Genomic DNA, 20,021 nt, shown 5'->3' on the forward strand with positions numbered 1-20,021 from the left:
TAGCTAGAATGTGGCAAGGAGTGGGGGTTCCGACATAGGTCTTCGGACTCCCAATATTTTGATCTTTTCATTCTTCGCACATTGTGGGGTAATTTTCTGATTTCACACATTCTAAGTTGGGGGAGTAAGAAAGAGTAGAATGGCTGCTCCCTCACCTCCTATTAGACTGAGGGAGACTTAGAGCATGTGCAGAAAACTAGCAAACTGAGAGGCCCAGAGAGCAGGTGAAGACACACACCCTTGTTCATAGAATCTGTCAGTCAGGCTGGATTCTTCTGAGTTCTCTCTCTCTCTCTCTCTCTCTCTCTCTCTCTCTCTCACACACACACACACACACACACAACACCCCTTTTTGTCAGCTAATCATTTATGCCATTTTTACCTAGGTAAATTTATGCCTCTCTCTCTCTCTCTCTCTCTCTCTCTCTTCCTCTCCCTCTCCCTCTCCCTCTCCCTCTCCTGAAATCCAGATGAATGAAATGCACCTGGTGAGATGAAAGTTAGAACCCAGAGGAAAAGCTGTGAGCAATAGGAAGCTTGAAAAGGGGGAAATTAATCTCCTGGGATATGTCTGCTGATGGTGGAGGGAGGAACTCTTTGTAGGATTCTTAAGTGAAAGACTCTGAGGATGGACGGAGAGGAGACGGGGAAATGAGAGCATGCCTAATGCCTTCAACCCTGGAGGACACAGGACACTGGCCTTTTCTTCTACAACCTCAGTTGGTCAGTTGGACTCCTGGGAGGAAGGTGGGTGGAACGTCTAAGTATCCCTACGTCATTATAGCTACAGTTAGCATCACCCTCCCTCCCCATTCCTCATCCCCCACACCTCACACCCCTCGGGCGAAGAGACAAAACAGAGACTTCTGAACACGTTTATTTGATATGTCAAGTGGAGAGAGGAGTGATTTGGGGTTGCTCCCCACTTCTACCCGCTGAGGGTGTTCATAAGCTCAGACACGAGAGCAGTTGGAGCCCATGGCCCACCCTGGGGAAATGAGGCGCCGTGTGGTATGGTATTGGCTGGGGGGACCGGGTGGGAATAAAAAGCAGGAAGTAGAGAAGTAAAGCTGAGAGCAGGAAGGGCAGCAGCAGAACCGAGGCTGGGATTGCTGCAGGAAACCCTCCAGGAGAAAAGATATCCTGAACAATGGTTAGGACGGGGAGCAGGGTGTGGGCAGGGAGCCAGGCCTGGAGAGAGAAGCGAGACCCGCAGAACGGGTGACATGGTCACGGAGAGGGCAGAGTGTGCGAAGTCATGAGAGGGCTGTGTTTCAGGGCACACACGGAAAGCAAGGGACTGCTTCTGTAGGAGGGCAAAGACTGCAGACTACCTATAGGTAAGGGCTCCCTACTGCTTCTCAACAAATGCAAGTGAATTTGGCACCCATGTGGGGCCCTAGCACAAGGGGCCTGTGTGCCTTGCTTGTGGGTAATTCTCATAAGCCTGTGAAGTCACCAGGGCATGAATGCACGTGTCTGTAAGCCCAGTAAAGAGGACGTACCCTTCCCTGCGAATAAGAGTAACTGTGCGTGTGGACACGCTTGCCCATGTGTGCGTGCACCGCGCCCAGGAGCACATGCAGAAGACCCCCCTGCCCGGTGTGTGTGTGTGTGTGTGTGTGTGTGTGTGTGAGTGTGTGAGCTGGCTCTCCCTCTGTCCGTCAAGGTCCTGATCCCACCCTGGCTCCCGTCCCTCCTCTCAGCGCCCCGGCTCCCCAGGCCCGCCGAGACCCTGGAAGCCCCCGAGCAGGCGGATCTGCTCGTTCTGCATCGAGTGGCGCCTCACCAACTTGCGCTTGGTCCTCGGAGAGCCTGGCGCCCCCGCCTGGGGAGGGGCGGGCAGCGAAGGCGCGCGACCCTCCGGGTTGGGGGCGAATGTCGGGGATCGGGGGGGTGGGGGCTGACATTGAGCGGGGGCAGGAAGCCCGGCCGCGTCTGCGAGATGTGGTCCAAGAGCAGCGTCCCCGAGCCCCTCCGCTCCAGCAGCCCCGGGCTCCGCCGGCGCCCCGCTCAGCGGGGACACCGCCCCGGGCAGGCTTTCCTGGGAACTGGCGCGGGGAGGGCATCCGAAGCCCGCCAGGGGCAGGAGTCCAGCGGGGAAGGCGCTGTAGCGGCCGGCCCTTCTCAGCGACGGGGCGGCCGCTCCTTCCGGGCGAGGTGGGGGAAGTCGAGCCTCCAAGCGGCTTCATGGCGGGCTCCAGTTTTCTTGCCCGCAGCCCAGAAAGGGGGACCGGCCTCCTGAGCTTCGGGCGCGGTGTTCCGGCGCGAGAGGGCGCCCCCGCCCGTCCCCTTCTCCACCCACGGGGGCGGGCCCTCGGGGCCCTCGGTGCTGTGACGTCGGGAGAGCCGGGGTCGGCCGCCCAGGGTCAGGCCGTTGAAGTCGGCGGTCAGGCGCTCCATCCCCAGCCTCCCCTCCGCGGGCGGGGCCGGCTGGGGAGCCACCAGGCCCCAGGGCTCGGAATTGAGCCTTTTGAGCGGCTTGGGAGGGTGGCGGGGTGGTTTGGGGAGCGGCTCGGAAGGCGAGGGGTCCTCGGGGGGCTTGGGCAGAGGGAATTCAAACACGTCCCGCTTCTCCTCTTCCTCCTGCGTGCGGGGGGACGGCAGCCCCCGCGCCCCCCCTGCAGTCTGCAGCTGGATTTCCGACGGCGACGCGCAGACCCCCGGGCTCGGAGGGGCGGGAGCGGGGTCCTCCACCCCCGGGGACGGCGGGGAGTTGAGATACTGCCGCGTCTTCTTGGTGCCCGAGGGCGAGGTGTCGGTGGTGATGATGATGACCTCCGTGCCCTTGGCCTTGCAGGCGTCCAGCAGCGTGGCCAGGGTCTCGCGGTCCCCGCGGTCCAGGGCGTGGACCAGCGCCGAGGCGCCGGTGTGGTCTCGGACCGAGGGGTCGGCGCCGTGGGCGAGGAGCAGCGAGGCCACGGCGGCGCCCCCGCCCCCGGCGCAGGCGTGCATGAGCGCCGTGCGCCCCAGGCGGTCCGCGATGTTGGGGTCCGCGCCGTGCTCCAGGAGGTAGCGGATCATGCGCGCCTTGTTCTGGGGGTCGTCGTAGCGGGCCCGACAAGCTGCCATCAGCGCGGTCTCCCCCTGGGCATCGCCCTCGTTCACGTAAGCGCCGCCCTCCAGCAGCAAGCGGGCCAGGCGCAGCTTCCCCTGCCCCACGGCCCGGAGCAGAGCGTGGCCCTCCGTGTGCAGCATCGCTGCGGCTGGGGCGAGAGCACGGATGGAGCCGGGGCCGGGGGCCGGGGCCTGCCCGGGAAGGCTAGGGGTGGGGGGGTGATGGCCTGGAAGAGGCCTGAGGGGCTCAGTGGCGAAGCCAATTCCTGGCAAGAGAGAGGGTACATCTGACTGATGGATCCAGGCAGGGAAACTGATGCACCGGGCTGGAAGGTACCCGGCCGTGGGGTGAGAGATTTCCATTGCAGGGATACAGCCTTTTCCTGAGCTCATGCCTGAGCTCGCTTCTCTCTCGCGAGCATGCCTTGAGAAGGTGGGAAGGGTGCACCCGCATTAAAGACCAGCGCGCGTGCAAATGCGTACGTGCACGCTCAGAGGTACCCCCCCACCCGCACCCCCCGGCTCCTCAGACCTTTCCAGCACCCCCCTTTTCTTATCTGCACTTGGAATCCCCCTCTCTCAGATGCTGAATGCCACCCACCCACGCACATGCACCCATACATTCACACACACATTCCCGTTCCTAACCTCGTTGAGGTTGCCACCGCCCCATAAATTGAGTGGGGGGAGGGAAGCAGCTTGCATTGGGGACCTAAAACGGGTGGGGGAGAATGGGGGTTTCTTTTGCCCCTGCTCTGGTCCCCATCACTCCTTGCTCTTTCCCCTCCCAGGCTTTGCGCCCAAATAGATACCTGAATGTCTGCAGAATCTCCGCCCGGCCAGAACCGAGGCCGGGACCACCAGGCAGCCGGGGTGGTGGGGCCGGGTTCCCGGGGGCCCACATGGCGTGGGGGGGCATCTGGATTCCCTTGGTGTCAGTATCTGCGCCCGGGCATCGGATGCTGGTCCCTCCTCCCGGTGCGCCCCGGGCACAGCGCCGGCTGGGGAGGAGAGAGGCTGGGGGGGGGAGGGGGGGTGCGAAAGGCGGAGCTCTGCCTTGCTATTTATAGCCTCGTCTCCTCGGGTGGGGGCGTCGGGCACCAACCCGTTCCCCCACCCATGCACACACAAACCCCCAAACCTGGAGCTCCAATCCTGATTTTCCTGGCTTAGCCGACAGCCCTTCGGTCCCAACAAACCTAAAGGATTCTTAGAAGATCTCCTCTGCCACCCAGACCGACACCAACTAAATTCATTCTTGAGCCTCTGCAGATCCCCCCTTCTCGCTCGCTCGGTGTGTTCCTGTGCGCTTGTGCGCCAGACCTGACCTACCTACCGCGGGGCACGGGGCGCCCTGTGCGGAGGGGTGGAGGGCGGCGGTGGGGATCCGCAGCCGGAGTTCAATGCTGTGCGGAGAGCGGCAAGAGATGTGTCTGGCGTCTCACAGTTTAAATGTCAGGGCGAGCCGGAGTCAGACGCGGGGAGCATCCCACTCCCCGCACTCGCCCCCCCCACCAAACGGAGCACACAGGATAGATGATCTTTGCACCGCAGCTCCCTGTACGTGCCTATCAAATAAGTATAGGGAGGGGGGCGGCCCTTGGGTCATTTTTAGGAAAGCCCAGGGGCATTCCCGGATGCCTCCTCCCCATATTCTTGCGGGCGAGGGTGCGCGGAGACAAGAGCGAACCTTGTGCCACATCCTCTCTCACGGCACCTCTTCACTCATCTTGCTTAGGTTATTTTTTCATCTTGCGTGGAAGTCTCGGTCCAAATCGCTCCTCAAGTCTCGCTCCCCTGTGGTCGCAATTGGTTTCTCTCACTGCCTCTGCCTCTCCTTGCCACCTGCCCTGTCTCCATGGTTACCATAGCTTCCATCTGCATATTTTAGGAATGAGTTTGTGTCCAGCTGGAAGGCTTCAGAGGAAGTGGGGGGGGGGGGGTAAGGAAAAATTTCCCAAGGATTTGGAAAACTCACCTGAGATAATTCAGAGGCCGGAGGCCACCAGACACAAGATCCTAAAAATAAGGGGGGGGGGGGTGCGGGGGGAGAGAAATACTGCAGGGAAGCCGCCCATTTTTACCAGCTACCACTTATCGGACACCAGCTATGTGCCAAGTACTTTACATATATATCTCCCGTCCTCACAACAACACTACAAAGAAGGAATTATCTTCACTTTATAAGAGAAAGGGACTTAGGCCCTAACTGGTTTGGCTCAGTGGATAGAACATCGGCCTTCGGACTGAAGGGTCCCGGGTTCGATTCCGGTCAGGGGCATGTACCTTGGTTGCGGGCACATCCCCAGTGGGAGGTGTGCAGGAGGCAGCTGATTGATGTTTCTCTCTCATCGATGTTTCTAACTCTCTGTCCCTCTCCTTCCTCTGTAAAAAATCAATAAAATATTTTTTTTAAAGAAAGAAACAGGGCCAGAACCGGTTTGGCTCAGTGGATAGAGCGTCGGCCTCCGGACTCAAGGGTCCCGGGTTCGATTCCAGTCAGGGGCATGTACCTGGGTTGCGGGCACATCTCCAGTGGGGGGTGTGCAGGAGGCAGCTGATCGATGTTTCTCTCTCATCGATGTTTCTGGCTCTCTATCCCTCTCCCTTCCTCTCTGTAAAAAATCAATAAAATATATTTTTTTAAAAAAGAAAGAAACAGGGACTTAGTAAAGTTAAGCGAGTTCTCCAAAGCCTCACAGCTCCGTTTCTGTCTTATCCCAAAGATGGGGCATTTGCCACCACCCTGCAGCCTTCCGAGCCCAGAGGGGTTGCTCCCAGGCCATTGCTCTGACACCTCGGAGGTTCTTGAAGCCTATATTTTATCACTCCTCTGAGCTCTTCCCTCTGTTTCTGGTGAGTGTGTGTGTGTGTGTGTGTGTGTGTGTACACGTAAGACTCCTCTTCCTGAAGCACCTATCTTATATAAAAACTGCTATTTGAAATTTTAACCCTGCTATTTTGGCATCTGTAAATGCTTGCTGGCTTAAATAATAAGGAAAAAAGACGACTCCCTGTTCCAGAGAGGCGTAACCCTTCCCCAGACGAAGTTATCAGTGCTGGCGCCAGGCCAAGCCTTGGAGGTCTCAAAGGCCCAGCACAAAGAACTGTGCAAAGGGGACCAGAAAAACCCCATATTTGGGAGACAAAGAGGGTAAAAAGGTATAAATACAGGAAATTTCCTTTGTGACTTGGCCCAGAATTCTAGAGACATTTTTTTCTCTGGGCCGTGCATCATCATCATCATCATCATCATCATCATAAATGTAACTCCATCTCTCTGAGCGTTGCTTGGTTGTCTCCGGTCTTCTGTAACATTCCCACCATGTGCCCTTACCAAGGGCGAAGAGGAGCTGGAAGGCAATGGAAAGTGCAGGAAACACTGGCTCCTGCCCTGCCCCCTAACTCTAGTTCTCTGATTCCTAACCTTCCTCCCCCCCAAACCTCTCCCCATCTTCTTTCAGACATGGCAGCAACCCACGGAAAGAAACATTTTTTATAAGAGCAGTATTCACTGGTGGTGCTCAAGGGAAGCAGTGTAGGGCGGAAGGGAAGGCTGGAGTCATGGAGCAGAGGCCAAGCGTGAGGCCGTCACGCAAAGACTCATCTCTAACGAGCCGCTCCCATAGGGGCTCATGTCTCTGTGGGGGCCCCCGCAGAGCCCGCTGGTGAGACCTGGGCGTCAGGCCCCCGCTGTGAACTCTCGCTCGGCTGGCCCGCGGCTCCTCCATCTGAGACCAGATGGGAAATAATGGAGCCTGGCTGATTCTGCAACCCCGTCTCCCTCCGCTAGGGGCTCCCACGCCCGGTTCCGGCTGGCTCCGCCCTCCGCCTCCTCGGCTGCCAGGGGGCGGACCTCCCCGCCGGCTCCTCCTAGATTGGCGGGGAGGGCTCACCAATGGGGAGCTCGCGGAGGCGGGCCCAGAGCGCCCCCGGCTCGAGGAAGACGAGCGGATTCCAGGTTGGCGGCGGCCTCGGCTTCGCGTGGGGGAGGGGCGGCAGGTAAGGCTCCCACCTGGAGGCTCGGACCTGGTTCCGTCCCACAGTTCCCGAACTACTTCGCCTGGGCCAGCTGCGAGACAGACAGACAGACAGACAGCAAACCAGCTTGCTGATCAGCCCCCTCGGGCTCCCTCCCCTTTCTCTCCTGGGTTCCCGTCGCGGTATTGATCCACACCGTAGCGTTCTTGTGCGCACAGGCGACGGATAGAAAGCAGAACGTGGGAAAGACGCGCTCTCGTGCTTCCGACTCTGCAATGGCATCAGCTTTCCTCGAACCTGTTAACAGTATCTCCCCAGGGGCCTGACAGACTTCTGTTATCTATCAAGACTCAGATGAAAGGTTACCCATGTCCTACCTGTAGCTTTCTTGCACCACCTCCCCCCAGAATTAATTGTTTCCCAGTCTGATGCTGGCATTTTATGTATACCTCTATTAGAGTACCTAGTGCACCCTCTCTCTTTAATGCTTCTAGTCTTTTCAGGATATAAGGTTTTGTAGGGCAGGTTCTAATACTACACATTGCCCAATGAAGGTTGAATGGAATTGATTGGGGATTCAGAATTTAAAGTCCTAATGTGGTTAGGGAACAATTCATAAAAGACAAAATACAGTACAATACAGTATATAATTAAGGGCTCTTAAAAGTAGTGGCTCATTTTATAGTTGCTCGCACAGTTCAGAGAAGGGAGAAAGCTAGGAAGACTGGGATAGTGGGGGGGGGGCGGGCGGGGGGAAGGGGGCGGGCATTTTATGAATCACAAAGTCTCAGGTTTGGAAGAAAGCTTAGCTATCTTGTGTTCACTCATTCATTCATTCAACAAATATTTATTGAGCATAAATCAATATTCCAGACAGTGCTAGACAAGGGGGATCATAATAAATCCTCTACTCTAGACATGCATCCTTCCTCGGGTAAACCATATTTAGTAAATTGTTATCCAGCTTCTATTTAATCGTCTTTAGTAAAATGACCCTATCTCACTTTTCCAGTCATTCCATTTTTGGATATTTGTTCTTCAATTGATATCCAACAAATATTCTAAACAAATATATAGCTTGGCACACTGCATCCCACACTTCCATTGTGAAAGGCGAGAGCAGTCCTAGTGGTAGCATTCTTAAAAATAAAGAACACCTTACCTTTTGTTTTCTGATTACAGAAGTAATATACATTTATTCTAGAAAATTTGGAAACACATAAAGGTATAAAGAAAAATACCTATTATATCATGACCATGATGTAGTGATAACCATTATTATATTTTAATATGTATCCTTTCTATTTCTTTTCTGCATGTATACATATATATGTGTGTGTATATTGCATAAATAGGGTCATACAATAAATGCAATTTTTATTATGTTCCCCCTTAGTTTACATTATATTGTGAATTTTTTCTTTTAAATATTATTTAAAGTCATTTTTAAATAATGACTGGTGGGTGCAGTGGTTGAGTGTCGACCTATGAACCAGGAGGGCAGGATTCGATTTCTGGTCAGGGCATATGTCCAGGTGGTGGGCTCTATCCCCAGTGTGGGGTGTGCAGGAGGCAGTCGATCAATGATTCTCTCGCATCATTAATGTTTCTATCTCTCTCTCCCTCTTTCTTCCTCTCTGAGATCAATAAAAATAATATTTTTTAAAAGTCATTTTTATGGCTACGTAATAGTCTAAAATGAATATTTTGAATTTTTTTGATCATTTTTTTTGTTGGACCATTTAAATTATTTCAGGATTTTTGCTACTATGAATAGCTCTTTGATGAACATCCTTGAACTTATATCTCTGACTACATATCTGATGATTTCTTTAGGTTAAAATTTTTAATAGGATTAGTGGATTAAGGATATGAACGTTAGAAAAGGCTGTTGAATCCTGGCCTGTATGTCAGTTGGAGGGCCCTCCCCTACACCAGAGGTGGCTGGTTCGGTTCCTGGTCAGGGCACATACTCAGGTTCCAGGTTCCATCCGATCATAAGTGTTCTCTCTCTCTCTCTCTCTCTCTCTCTCTCTCTCTCTCTCTCTTTCTCTCTTTCTCTCCCTCTCTCTCTCTCTCTCCCTCCCCATTCCTCTCTCTCTCTCCCTCCCCATTCCTCTCTCTCTAAAAGTATAAAAATAAAAAAGGCTGTTGATTCAAGTGGTCAATTTGTTCCCTCAAACGATTGTTCTAGTGAATTATGAGAGTGTCCATCTCAACAAAATTCATGACAGCCTGATCATCTCAACAAAATTCATGACAGCCTGATTATTATTTAAATCTTTGTCAGTTTGATAGGTAAAGAGTCAGACTTTTGTCAATTGTCCATGTCTTTTTAAAAAATATATATTTTATTGATTTTTTAAAGAGAGGAATAGAGATTTAGAAACATTGATGAGAGAGAAACATCGGTCAGCTGCCTCTTGCACACCCCCTACTGGGGATGTGCCTGCAACCAAGGTACATGCAGGAATCAAACCTGGGACCCCTCAGACCAGAGGCCGAAGCTCTATCCACTGAGCCAAACTGGTTAGGGCAATTGTCCATGTCTTTTGCATGTTTATTCTTTTGGGGTGATTTTTTCACTACAAATATAGGAAAGCCTAAACCTTAGAGTGCTCTAGGCCTCAGTCCCTGGATCTCTTAGAAAGCGCCTGGCACGTAGTAAGCACGCAGTAAATATTTGTTAAGTGCAGGGATCCTCAAACTACGGCCCGCGGGCCACATGCAAATACAAATATTGTATTTGTTCCCATTTTGTTTTTTTACTTCAAAATAAGATATGTGCAGTGTGCATAGGAATTTGTTCATAGTTTTTTTTTAAACTATAGTCCGGCCCTCCAACGGTCTGAGGGACAGTGAACTGGCCCCCTGTTTAAAAAGTTTGAGGACCCCTGGTTAAGTGAATGAAGATGATTTTGTTTTTATTATTCCCCTTTTAAGGATGAAGGAAACAGTTTTTGAGATATTTTTAAAATAGCTGAAAGTTATATAGCTAAGAAATGACAGAACTGGGATTCAAATCCATGTTCTTAACCACTACATGCATGTAACTTCCTTAAATTCCATGTAACTATTTTTCTCTATGTTTTGTTGCAATCTGTTCTCAATAACTTGTACCATAACACACAGTTATACATAATGGGGATGAGCATAATGTATATGGGATGTTGTTGTTTTACGGGAGGGAGAATGCAGGGGTGAACACTGGGGACAATTGATATTAAAGAAGAATAGTTTGGAACCAGATTATAAGAGACTTTACTGTCAAGAATTGAGACACAATCACAATCTTAAGTATAAGAGACTTGTTGTAATTACTGAGCTGAGTAGGGTAGAGATGAATGGTTTAGTTTATTGCCTGAATTAGATAAAATTTTGTCTTATTTTACCCCACTTTGTTGGGAGCCACTTGATACGCATGTGGAAATGGAATTAGATTTGTCTAACCTCAAATGCATGGCCTTTTCCTGACTCCTGGCTGCTTTGTAGTCAAAACAGCTCCCCCCTGCCCCAGCCTTAGCCAGTCTGGCTCAGTGGATAGAGTGTTGGCCAGCGGACTAAAGGGTTCTGGGTTTGATTCCGGTCAAGGGCACATGCCCAGGTTGTGGGCTCAATCCCTAGTAGGGGGCGTGCAGGAAGCAGCTGATCAGTGATTCTCTCTCATCATTGATGTTTCCATCTCTCCCTTCCTCTCCCTTCCTCTCCCTTCCTCAATAAAAATATATTAAAAACAAACAAGCAAGCAAACAAACAAACAAACACCCAGCTCCCCTCTCCATTGTCTGTCAAGTGGAAAGAGACCGGAGCCAGCGGTGGGAGTGTTCTTTCCCTGAAAGGGCCCGAAGGCATGGTGATGGATTCTTACTCCAGGGTCCACCAGTCCTCTTCTCTTCCCTCGTATGCTCTGTCAATCAGATACCATGCAATCTGTTAACTAACAGCCAGCTTCTGCTTCACATTTTTTCGTGGTAGTTGGGCTTGAAACTTTCCAAGTTTCTCAGACACATATTCTTTTACCCTCTCCTTCCTGCTACCTGTTACTAGTCTCATCTACTATTGTTAGTATATATTTTAAAATTTAAATCAACATTTTTTTCTCATTACAAAAACAGTATAGAAGAAAACCTTAAATTACAAATAACCGCCCCCCCAAAACACACCTTAAATTAATGTATATCCTTTAAGAACATTTTTATTCATAAATGTGTGTGTATGTTTGCAACATAGATTACTTTATAACTATTTAAAAATATTTTTAAATAACTATATTTTTGTAAAATGCCCTTTATTTAGCCATATATTTTTTTTGTCTAGAGCAGTGGTTCTCAACCTTCTGGCCCTTTAAACACAGTTTCTCACGTTGTGACCCAACCATAAAATTATTTTCGTTGCTACTTCATAACTGTAATGTTGCTACTGTTATGAATCGTAATGTAAATATCTGATATGCAGGATGGTCTTAGGCGACCCTTGTGAAAGGGTCATTCGACCGCCAAAGGGGTCGTGACCCACAGGTTGAGAACCACTGGTCTAGAGTGTTTGTTGAATATTAATTGAAGCACAAATATCCAAAAATTAAAGGACATACAAAGTGAGATAGGGCGTTCTCTCATTAAAGATGTTTAAATAGAAGATGAATAACAATGTACTAAATATGGTTTATCAGAGGAAAGATGCAAGTCTAGAGGATTCACTATGATCCCCATTATCTAGCATTATATCTGGCATGTAGTAGATGCTCAATAAATATTTGTTACATGAATGAATGCATGACTTCTAAGTGCTCTTCCAAACTTGAGACTTTGTTACTGTATTTTTTAAAAATATATATTTTATTTCTTTTTTTTACAGAGAGGAAGAGAGAGGGATAGAGAGTCAGAAACATCGATGAGAGAGAAACATCAATCAGCTGCTTCCTGCACACCTCCTACTGGGGATGTGCCCTTGACTGGAATTGAACCTGGGACCCTTCAGTCCGCAGGCCAATGCTCTATCCACTGAGCCAAACCGGTTAGAGCTTTGTTTCTGTATTTATAAATCCTCCCCTCACCATCCCAGACCTCCTAGTTTTCTCCCTTCTCTGGACTGTGGGAACAATTACATTATGAATCACTAATTTAAGAGATCTTAATTATGTACTGTATTATTTCTTATTGTTCTCTAACAAGTTGTTACTATGTACCCTTAATATGATGTGATGCAATGGTACTTCACCTCTGGGATTCTCCTCCCCAAGCCCCGAGCCCCAGTCTAATCAGGAGGAAAACATGAGACAAATTCTAGCAGAGGAGCATCCTATCATATACCTGACCAGTTCTCTTCAAACTGGCCAAGGTCATAAAAGCAAGGAAGGTCCGAGAAACTGGATTTAAAGTGCTACTCAAGGTTTTTTAAAATAGTTTTTATTTTTTGAAACAATTTTAGATTTACAGAAAAACTGGAGAGATAGTACGGAAAGTTTCTCTATGCCCTGGAACAGTTTCCGTATTATTAGCACCATATATCAGTATGGTACATAAGTTACAGTTATGAAACCATATTGATACATTCTAATTATTTAAAGTCACACTTGTTTCACACTTCCTTAGTTTTACCTGCTGCTCTTTTCCTGTTCCGGGATTCCATCCAGTATACAACATTACATTTAGTTATCATGGTCCGTGTGTGTGTGTGTGTGTGTGTGTGTGTGTATACACGTACATGTATTTATACACATGGAAATGAAATTAAAAGGATATATGTTAAAATATTAATAATGGTTATTACTAGATGGCGGTCATCATGAAATAATAAGTATTTTTTTCTTTATACCTTTATGTGTTTCCAAGTTTTCTAGAATAAATGTATATTCTATAATCAGAAAACAAAAGGGATGGTGTTCTTTATTTTTAAGAATACTACCTACCACTGGACTGCTCTCCCCTGTTACGATGGAAGGGTGGACCTCCCTTGTTTTGGGTGACTGGCAGTGTTAGAGAGTACCGGTCAGGCCCATAGGATGCTCTTCTGCTGGAATTTGTCCAATGTTTTTCTCCTGAGTAGACTGGGGTTGTGGATTTGGGGGGGGGGTCACAGAGGTAAAGTGGTAAGTGCCATTTCATCACTTCAATATTAAGGGTACGAATTCACGACGTGATTTAAGATTGTTGCTATTGACCTTGGTCACCTGGCAGAAGTAGTTAGTGTTCGTGCAGTTTCTCCATTGTAAAGTTACTACCCTACCCTTTCAAAAACTATACGTTTTGGACAAGATTCCCCATACACAGCCAACACTTAAGGAGAGGGGAGTTCTACCCTCTGTCTTTAGGGGAGTCTACACAATGGATTTGGAATTCTGAATGAGAGATGTTTTTTTCTCCCCCATGAATTGATTTATTCAGTCATTTATTTATACTAGTGTGAACTCCTGGATATTTAGTTTATGCTTTGGGGTAATCCAATACTGCTCTATGTTATTGTTCAAATTGTTCCGGCTTTGGCCATTGGGATCTCTTTCACTTGACTCGTATGCTCCGTTGATGTAGCCCCATCAATGTGTGGTGGTTTTTTGTTTGTTTGTTGTTGTTGTCTTAGCACTTACTGGCACTAGAACAGCCGTGGCCAAACTACGGCCCGCGGGCCGGATCCGGCCCGTTTGAAATGAATAAAACTAAAAAAAAAAAAGAACGTACCCTTTTATGTAATGATGTTTACTTTGAATTTATATTAGTTCACACAAACACTCCATCCATGCTTTTGTTCCGGCCCTCCGGTCCAGTTTAAGAACCCATTGTGGCCCTCAAGTCAAAAAGTTTGCCCACCCCTGCACTAGAAGGTACTTCAGGCTCATGGTGTATATTTCCTGCCCCCATCCTAGAATTAGCCATTTCTTCAAGAAGCCTTGGTTCCGTTTATTAGAAAATAGTATTAGAAACCAAGATCTGGGTGCTAGGTATGTTCCTTGCTACTGGGGTATCATTTTTTTCAAGTTTAATTTTTTTTAAATATATTTTTATTGATTTCAGAGAGGAGGGGAGAGGGAGAGCGAGATAGAAACATTAGCGATGAGAGAGAATCATTCATCGGCTGCCTCCTGCACGCCCCACAATGGGGATCCAGCCCACAACCCGGGCATATGTCCGCGCTCAGCCACTGAACCACGCCGGGCCGGGCAAGTTTCATTTTCACTTGGTGACTTTATCCCCCATGCTAGCTGCATCCGACTGTCCCCGCAAGTCTGATGATGACAAGAGGCAGAGCTCAGTTCAGTAGCAAGAGGAGCTTTCGATTCATCAGCATCAATCCCAGTGGGATGGGCCGCCATGGGGGAGAATGGACACCCTCTCCCTAGGAAAATACCACCAGACGCAGAATGACTCACAGCTTACCGAGTGGAGTACTGCACGCGGAGGGGGTTTGGACTAGAAAGCTCTGTGGGTGCTTCCAATTCTAAGTTCTGTGCTTCCAAGTGGTGTCTTAAAAGATCAATTTGATTGTAACGGTTCTCCTCTCTGCCCCCCCCCACCCCCACACACACCCACCACTGACAGAGACTGATGACTTATCCCTGTGCCCCCACAGTGCCTGTCGTACTACTTTTTTCATGGTATATTCTGAATAAATGTGTTGTTGAAATGCATTGCATTGGCTTGAATTGGGGCTTGGTTGGGTTTGGAAAGCCAGGGAGAGAAAGAATGAGAAGGTCATAGGTAGCTCCGTAGATGGTGATAAACATCAGATTATCTTAGGGATGCAATGGAGTTTTATCCAAGGATCTAGTCACTTTCCCTTTGGGCTAGTTACACTATATTGCAATTATCTGTCCGGTTGAGACCACGTCTCATCCGTGTTTATATTTCCAGAAATACTCTGCCTGGCCTGTGCCTTCTCAATCAATACCTGTTGAATTACACTGGCTTTTCAGGTCCCAGGAAAAAGGATTGCGTGTCGTATACCTCCCTGGTTTCCTACCCCTTCTCCTGCGCCTTTTCTCTCTGTTTTTATCTTCATCAGGTGTTTCTCATCGGATCTCGGAATACCCAGGCCGCTTCCACCATGGCCAGCCGGGGCCGGGGCCGAGGCCGCGGCCAGTTGACCTTCAACATGGAGGCCGTGGGCATTGGGAAGGGGGATGCTCTGCCCCCACCCACCCTGCAGCCTTCACCACTCTTCCCGGTGAGTGTCTGCCCTCCCTGCCCAGGCCTCCCCGGTGCCCCTGGCTGCCTGTATGTGAGCCGGGATGTCTCCTGGGCCGTCATGAACCATCCTTACCTTGCTCCTCCCTGTCTCTGTGCACCCGGCTCCCACGGATGTTCTCCAGGCCGGGAAGTGTCGACCTGACTTCTCAGAGCCCTGGCTCCCCAACTCTCACCCTGCTGTGCTGCTCCCCTTTTCTCGTCTGGCCCTTTGCTCAGCAGGAGCATGGGATTGGGCTGGGGGGAGACACCCTCCTGGATTTGTAGTCCAACATTTTCTCCCCGGACTGACCACTGCCCCTGTCTCTTAGCCCCTGGAGTTCCGTCCTGTGCCTCTGCCCTCAGGAGAGGAAGGGGAGTATGTCCTGGCGCTGAAGCAGGAGCTGCGAGGGGCCATGAGGCAGCTCCCCTACTTCATCCGGCCAGCGGTCCCCAAGAGAGGTCAGTCGGATGCTGGTATCCCGTCCCGAGTGCCTCCCGGGGCAGTGCCAGCGATGCCAGGCGAGGCAGAGGACGCTCACCGTCCAACTGGGGAGATCATGATAATCACCCCTGAATTCGAAACACATGACAGTGTCCAAGATTGGTTTTGTGTTTTGCAATAGTCTTGGGATAGCAGGAGGTGAAGTATTGCACCCGTATAAAGGGGGGATGTGTTATAATTTTTAACCATCTGGATATTACAGGCACCAACCAATCAGAAGGGGGGCTGGTGTTAGGCCTCGGAGATACCCTGCTAACTAAAGGGATACCTTTCTGGTTAGTGGATCGTGGAGAAGTCGGGGAGACCAAGAGCGACTGGAGGAGGGGGTGCACGTGGGAGGCCTGGGATAGTGGGTATTTATTAACTGCTGTGGAAGGACAGTGTTCCCTAAAAGTGGAAGCTCAGGGAGCGGAAAGGCTCGTGGAGGTTAGTCCCATGAACAAGGAGCAAAGGGAATATGGGAGCCCTGGTTCCTTGTCTCTAGTATACTTTAAAAAAAATATATGTTTTATTGATTTTTTACAGAGAGGAAGGGAGAGGGATAGAGAGTTAGAAACATCGACCAGCTGCCTCCTGCACACCTCCTACTGGGGATGTGCCCGCAACCAAGGTACATGCCCTTGACTGGAATCGAACCTGGGACCCTTGAGTCCGCAGGCCAATGCTATATCCATTGAGCCAGACCGGTTAGGGCCCCAGTATACTTTTTACTGTACCACTACCTCTTGATGGACTCATGCCTTTGGGTTAAGGGAGATAACAAAAAAAAAATCATACTTTTAGGTGGAAAGGGACAGGTTACAGACTGTTGAAGGTCCTCATGAAGCTGACCCCTGGGCTCTGGGTGTGGGCTGAGGGGACAGACAATTCCCAAGTACTGACAGGGCTGGGCCCTGAGAACAACCCTGGTCTAGGCCTTGGGGAGGATAAAACTTTGACCCTTGGCCTCTGACCCCTCAGATGTGGAGCGCTACTCAGACAAATATCAGATGTCGGGGCCGATTGACAGTGCCATCGACTGGAACCCTGGTAGGTGATGGGTCCTTTCACTGACTGCCCTTCTTGCAAATGTCTCCACACTGGCCGCCACCCCATCCACCCTCTTCTGTCCCCCCGCCACCACCTCAGTATTTACAAACTGGACCCTTATGTATACTAGTGAACACTCTCAGGTTCCACCTAAAAACCTGGTAACTAGCCCTCACTCCCCTGGAGGCATCCAAGCCACAGTTTCGTTCCAAGCAACTTTGACCCAACCCCTTCCTTCCTCACCTTCATCCCAACCCTTATCTCTAGAACCAGTCATCATTCACAGAAGTCCGCCTCACCCCAGGCAGGGTCAGACTGACTTCTACTTTCCCACTCTTCCCAGATTGGCGACGTCTACCCCGGGAGCTAAGGATCCGAGTGCGGAAGCTACAGAAGGAGCGTGAGTGTGTCAGGGAAAAGAGCTCTCCTCCTGCCCTCCTAATCCTACTCCTACTCCAAGCACCCAGTGTTGTTGCTGGACACCTTGGTGACCACATGAGGGCAGTAGAGTAACATGGTCTTTGCAGGAAGGTGGTAGAAATGTAGGAAGTTTGCTCTCTGATGGTTCACTTTAAAAAAATATACATATATTTTTTTATTGATTTCATAGAGGAAGAGAACAATGGAAACATCAATAATGAGGGAGATTCATCACTCATCTGCCTCCTGCATGCCCCCTACTAGGGATTGGGCCCGCATCCCGGGCATGTGCCCTGACCAAGAATTGACCTGTGACCTCCTGGTTTATAGGTTGCCATTCAACCACTGAGCCACACCCGCCAGGCTGATGGTTCAATTTTTGATCTTCTCACCAGGGACCACCATTCTACTTCCCAAGAGACCCCCCAAGACCACAGAAGATAAAGAGGAAACAATACAGAAACTAGAGGTAGGAGGAAATGTGCACGGGGCCTGCGCCCCAGGTCCATGCCCTCCTCTTTGGCCCCTGTGTGCCTCACTTTTTCCCTTCTGTGCACTGAGTCTGAGTTTGTCTTCCTATTCATCTTCACATAAGACCCTGGAGAAGGCCCTAGCCGGTGTGGCTCAGTTGGTTGGGCGTTGACCTGTGCACTGAAAAGTTGCTAGTTCTATTCCCGGTCAGAGCACATGCCCCACTTGTGGGCTCAATCCCTGGTGGGAGGCAGCTGATGAATGATGTTTCTCTCTCTAAAAATCAATACAAAATCTTAAAAAAAAAAAGACTCTGGAGAAGAAGGAGGAAGAAGTAACTTCAGAGGAAGACGAGGAGAAAGAAGAAGAAGAGAAGGAAGAGGAAGAAGAGGAGGAGTACGATGAAGAAGAACATGAAGAGGTGAGGAGACCGCTTTCCGCCCGCAGTTCCTCTCTCTTGCCCTCTTGCTCTCTTGCTCTCGTTAGCTCTGGGGATCTCAACTCTGCTCACCAGGGATGTTCTCTTCAGAGGGTTGCAGAGCCAAAGGAGAAAGTGCCCTCCATGGTATCTGTCCGCTGGCTCTTCTACAAGCCAGCCACAGCCACGGGGTTTCCAGGCCTAGAGCGTGTGGTTGGGAGGGAAGGGACCGGGTACACAGGGAGGAAGGAGAACGCCAAAAGCACGCCTGACTTTTCTTTACTTTGTATTACAGGAAACGGATTACATCATGTCATATTTCGACAATGGAGAGGACTTTGGGGTTGACAGTGATGACAATATGGATGAGGCTATCTACTGAATAGGGACCCTCAACAGCACCCTGGACCTTCGTACCTTTCTGATGTAGGACACAGAGGCACTGTGCCTATTACTTGGTTTTGTGGACAAGGAGATCTTTCGCTCAGTGTCCAGATAACCCAGTGGTTCTCAACCTGTGGGTCGCGACCCCTTTGGCGGTCCAACGACCCTTTCACAGGGGTCGCCTAAGACCATCCTGCATATCAGATATTTACATGACGATTCATCACAGTAGCAACATTACAGTTATGAAGTAGCAACGAAAATAATTTTATGGTTGGGTCACAACAGGAGGAACTGTATTTAAAGGGCCAGAAGGTTGAGAACCACTGAGATAACCTATTTGGTCTATGGAGACGGAAATGGAGAATGGCGACAGACAGCTCTTTCCTACCCTTCCCCTGCCTCTGCCCTTGTGTCACTTCTGAGATCTTGGCGAAAGGGCAGAGGGCCCATGTCTGCTTGTATGAAAGGGAGAAAGGAGGGTCGAAAGAAGAACTGAAACTGTTAGACCCGAGACAGCTGTACACACGCCCTTACCCACTTTTTATAGTTCTTTGTGGGGATGATTGGGGGTGGGAGCAGTTAGGAGGAGTAAGGCCAGTTTTATATTTTTAAATAAAAACTTTTTTTTTTTTAATCTGTCTTTTTGTTCAGGGTGAGGCCTGGTGGGAGAGGGCTGGAGGAATGAAGGGGATGCCTCGCTGAGCCATTCTCTCCTTCCCTGTCAGAGTCCAGTGGGACACCTGGGGGTTACAGCCTTCCTGTTCTTTTCCCTTCCCGCCCACCCCAACGGTGGGACACGTGCTCCCAATCTAGCCTTGCCAGGAACATTCAAGAAGCTCCTCTGAGGGGCTGTGCAGAGCAGTGGAGAAGAACAGCGCTGGCCCCGAAGATCAGCTGATGTCTGAGCCTCCGGCCACGGGACAGGACGGTGCCTGTCCTCATGTGCTCACAGGGCGCAGGCCCTCTCTTTCCCACACTTGGCCTTGAGCTTGTCCTTGTTTACAGAGAATGATCGCAGCTATTTTTGTGGGGAGAGTCCAGAAAGCCAGGTATGGAGAGGGAAGAGGGGGGAGGTGCCGAGTCTTCTTCAGCACACTCACCCGCTTCCAGGCCCCGGAGACACCACTGGGAATAGTGTGTGTAGGTGAAGCCCACTGAATATTCTGTTCTCTGCTTCTAGAAGCCACTGTGTGGCTAAGTTGCAGTTGTTTTGTTTTGTTTTTCCTATGTGGAATTTAGTTAGCCCTTCTCACTTCCTTCTTTGGGAGGGAGAGGGGAGGTGGTGTTGCTTTACAGGAACTAGGGAGGGAGGGGTGGAGTGGAGTGACTTAGGGACACTCAGCTCTGAGAGATGCTTCCTCGCCTACACAGCTCTCCCTTGGGTGAGGTCACTTCCCTCGGCTCTGATTGGCTCTGAGAAGGCCCTCGATGAGCTGATTGGTCCCAGCCACTGGACATGCAGCAGTCACAGGCTAGCTGCGTGTGCGGAATAAGGACTGAATCAGGAGGCAAGCACAGATAGCAACCCGACTGCACATCTGAAAGCCATAAAAATGGGATGCAGGAGAACCTTCAGGAAATTCCCCGCCCTGGCAGA

General features: G+C 50.2%; 2 protein-coding genes across 2 annotated transcripts; one reads left to right on the top strand and one right to left on the bottom strand.

The window, feature by feature from the left end:
* Window positions 1-873: 873 nt before the first annotated feature.
* Window positions 874-3,315, bottom strand: ANKRD34A (ankyrin repeat domain 34A). Its single transcript, XM_023760726.1, is given in 6 exon segments — window positions 874-1,861; window positions 1,863-1,895; window positions 1,897-2,010; window positions 2,012-2,140; window positions 2,142-2,225; window positions 2,227-3,315. Coding segments are annotated over 6 exon segments (1,491 nt in total). The 5' UTR covers window positions 3,199-3,315; the 3' UTR covers window positions 874-1,702.
* A 3,682-nt stretch (window positions 3,316-6,997) lies between these two features.
* POLR3GL (RNA polymerase III subunit G like) lies at window positions 6,998-19,058 on the top strand. The gene is made up of 8 exons (XM_006096879.3): window positions 6,998-7,059; window positions 15,034-15,195; window positions 15,527-15,656; window positions 16,660-16,728; window positions 17,072-17,128; window positions 17,544-17,617; window positions 17,930-18,040; window positions 18,333-19,058. The coding sequence occupies exons 2-8, from the start codon at window positions 15,076-15,078 to the stop codon at window positions 18,417-18,419; spliced, it is 648 nt and encodes a 215-aa protein (XP_006096941.3). The 5' UTR covers window positions 6,998-7,059; window positions 15,034-15,075; the 3' UTR covers window positions 18,420-19,058.
* Window positions 19,059-20,021: the final 963 nt, after the last annotated feature.

Source organism: Myotis lucifugus, unplaced genomic scaffold (genome assembly GCF_000147115.1).
Source record: "Myotis lucifugus unplaced genomic scaffold, Myoluc2.0 scaffold_190, whole genome shotgun sequence".
Lineage (NCBI taxonomy): Eukaryota > Metazoa > Chordata > Mammalia > Chiroptera > Vespertilionidae > Myotis > Myotis lucifugus.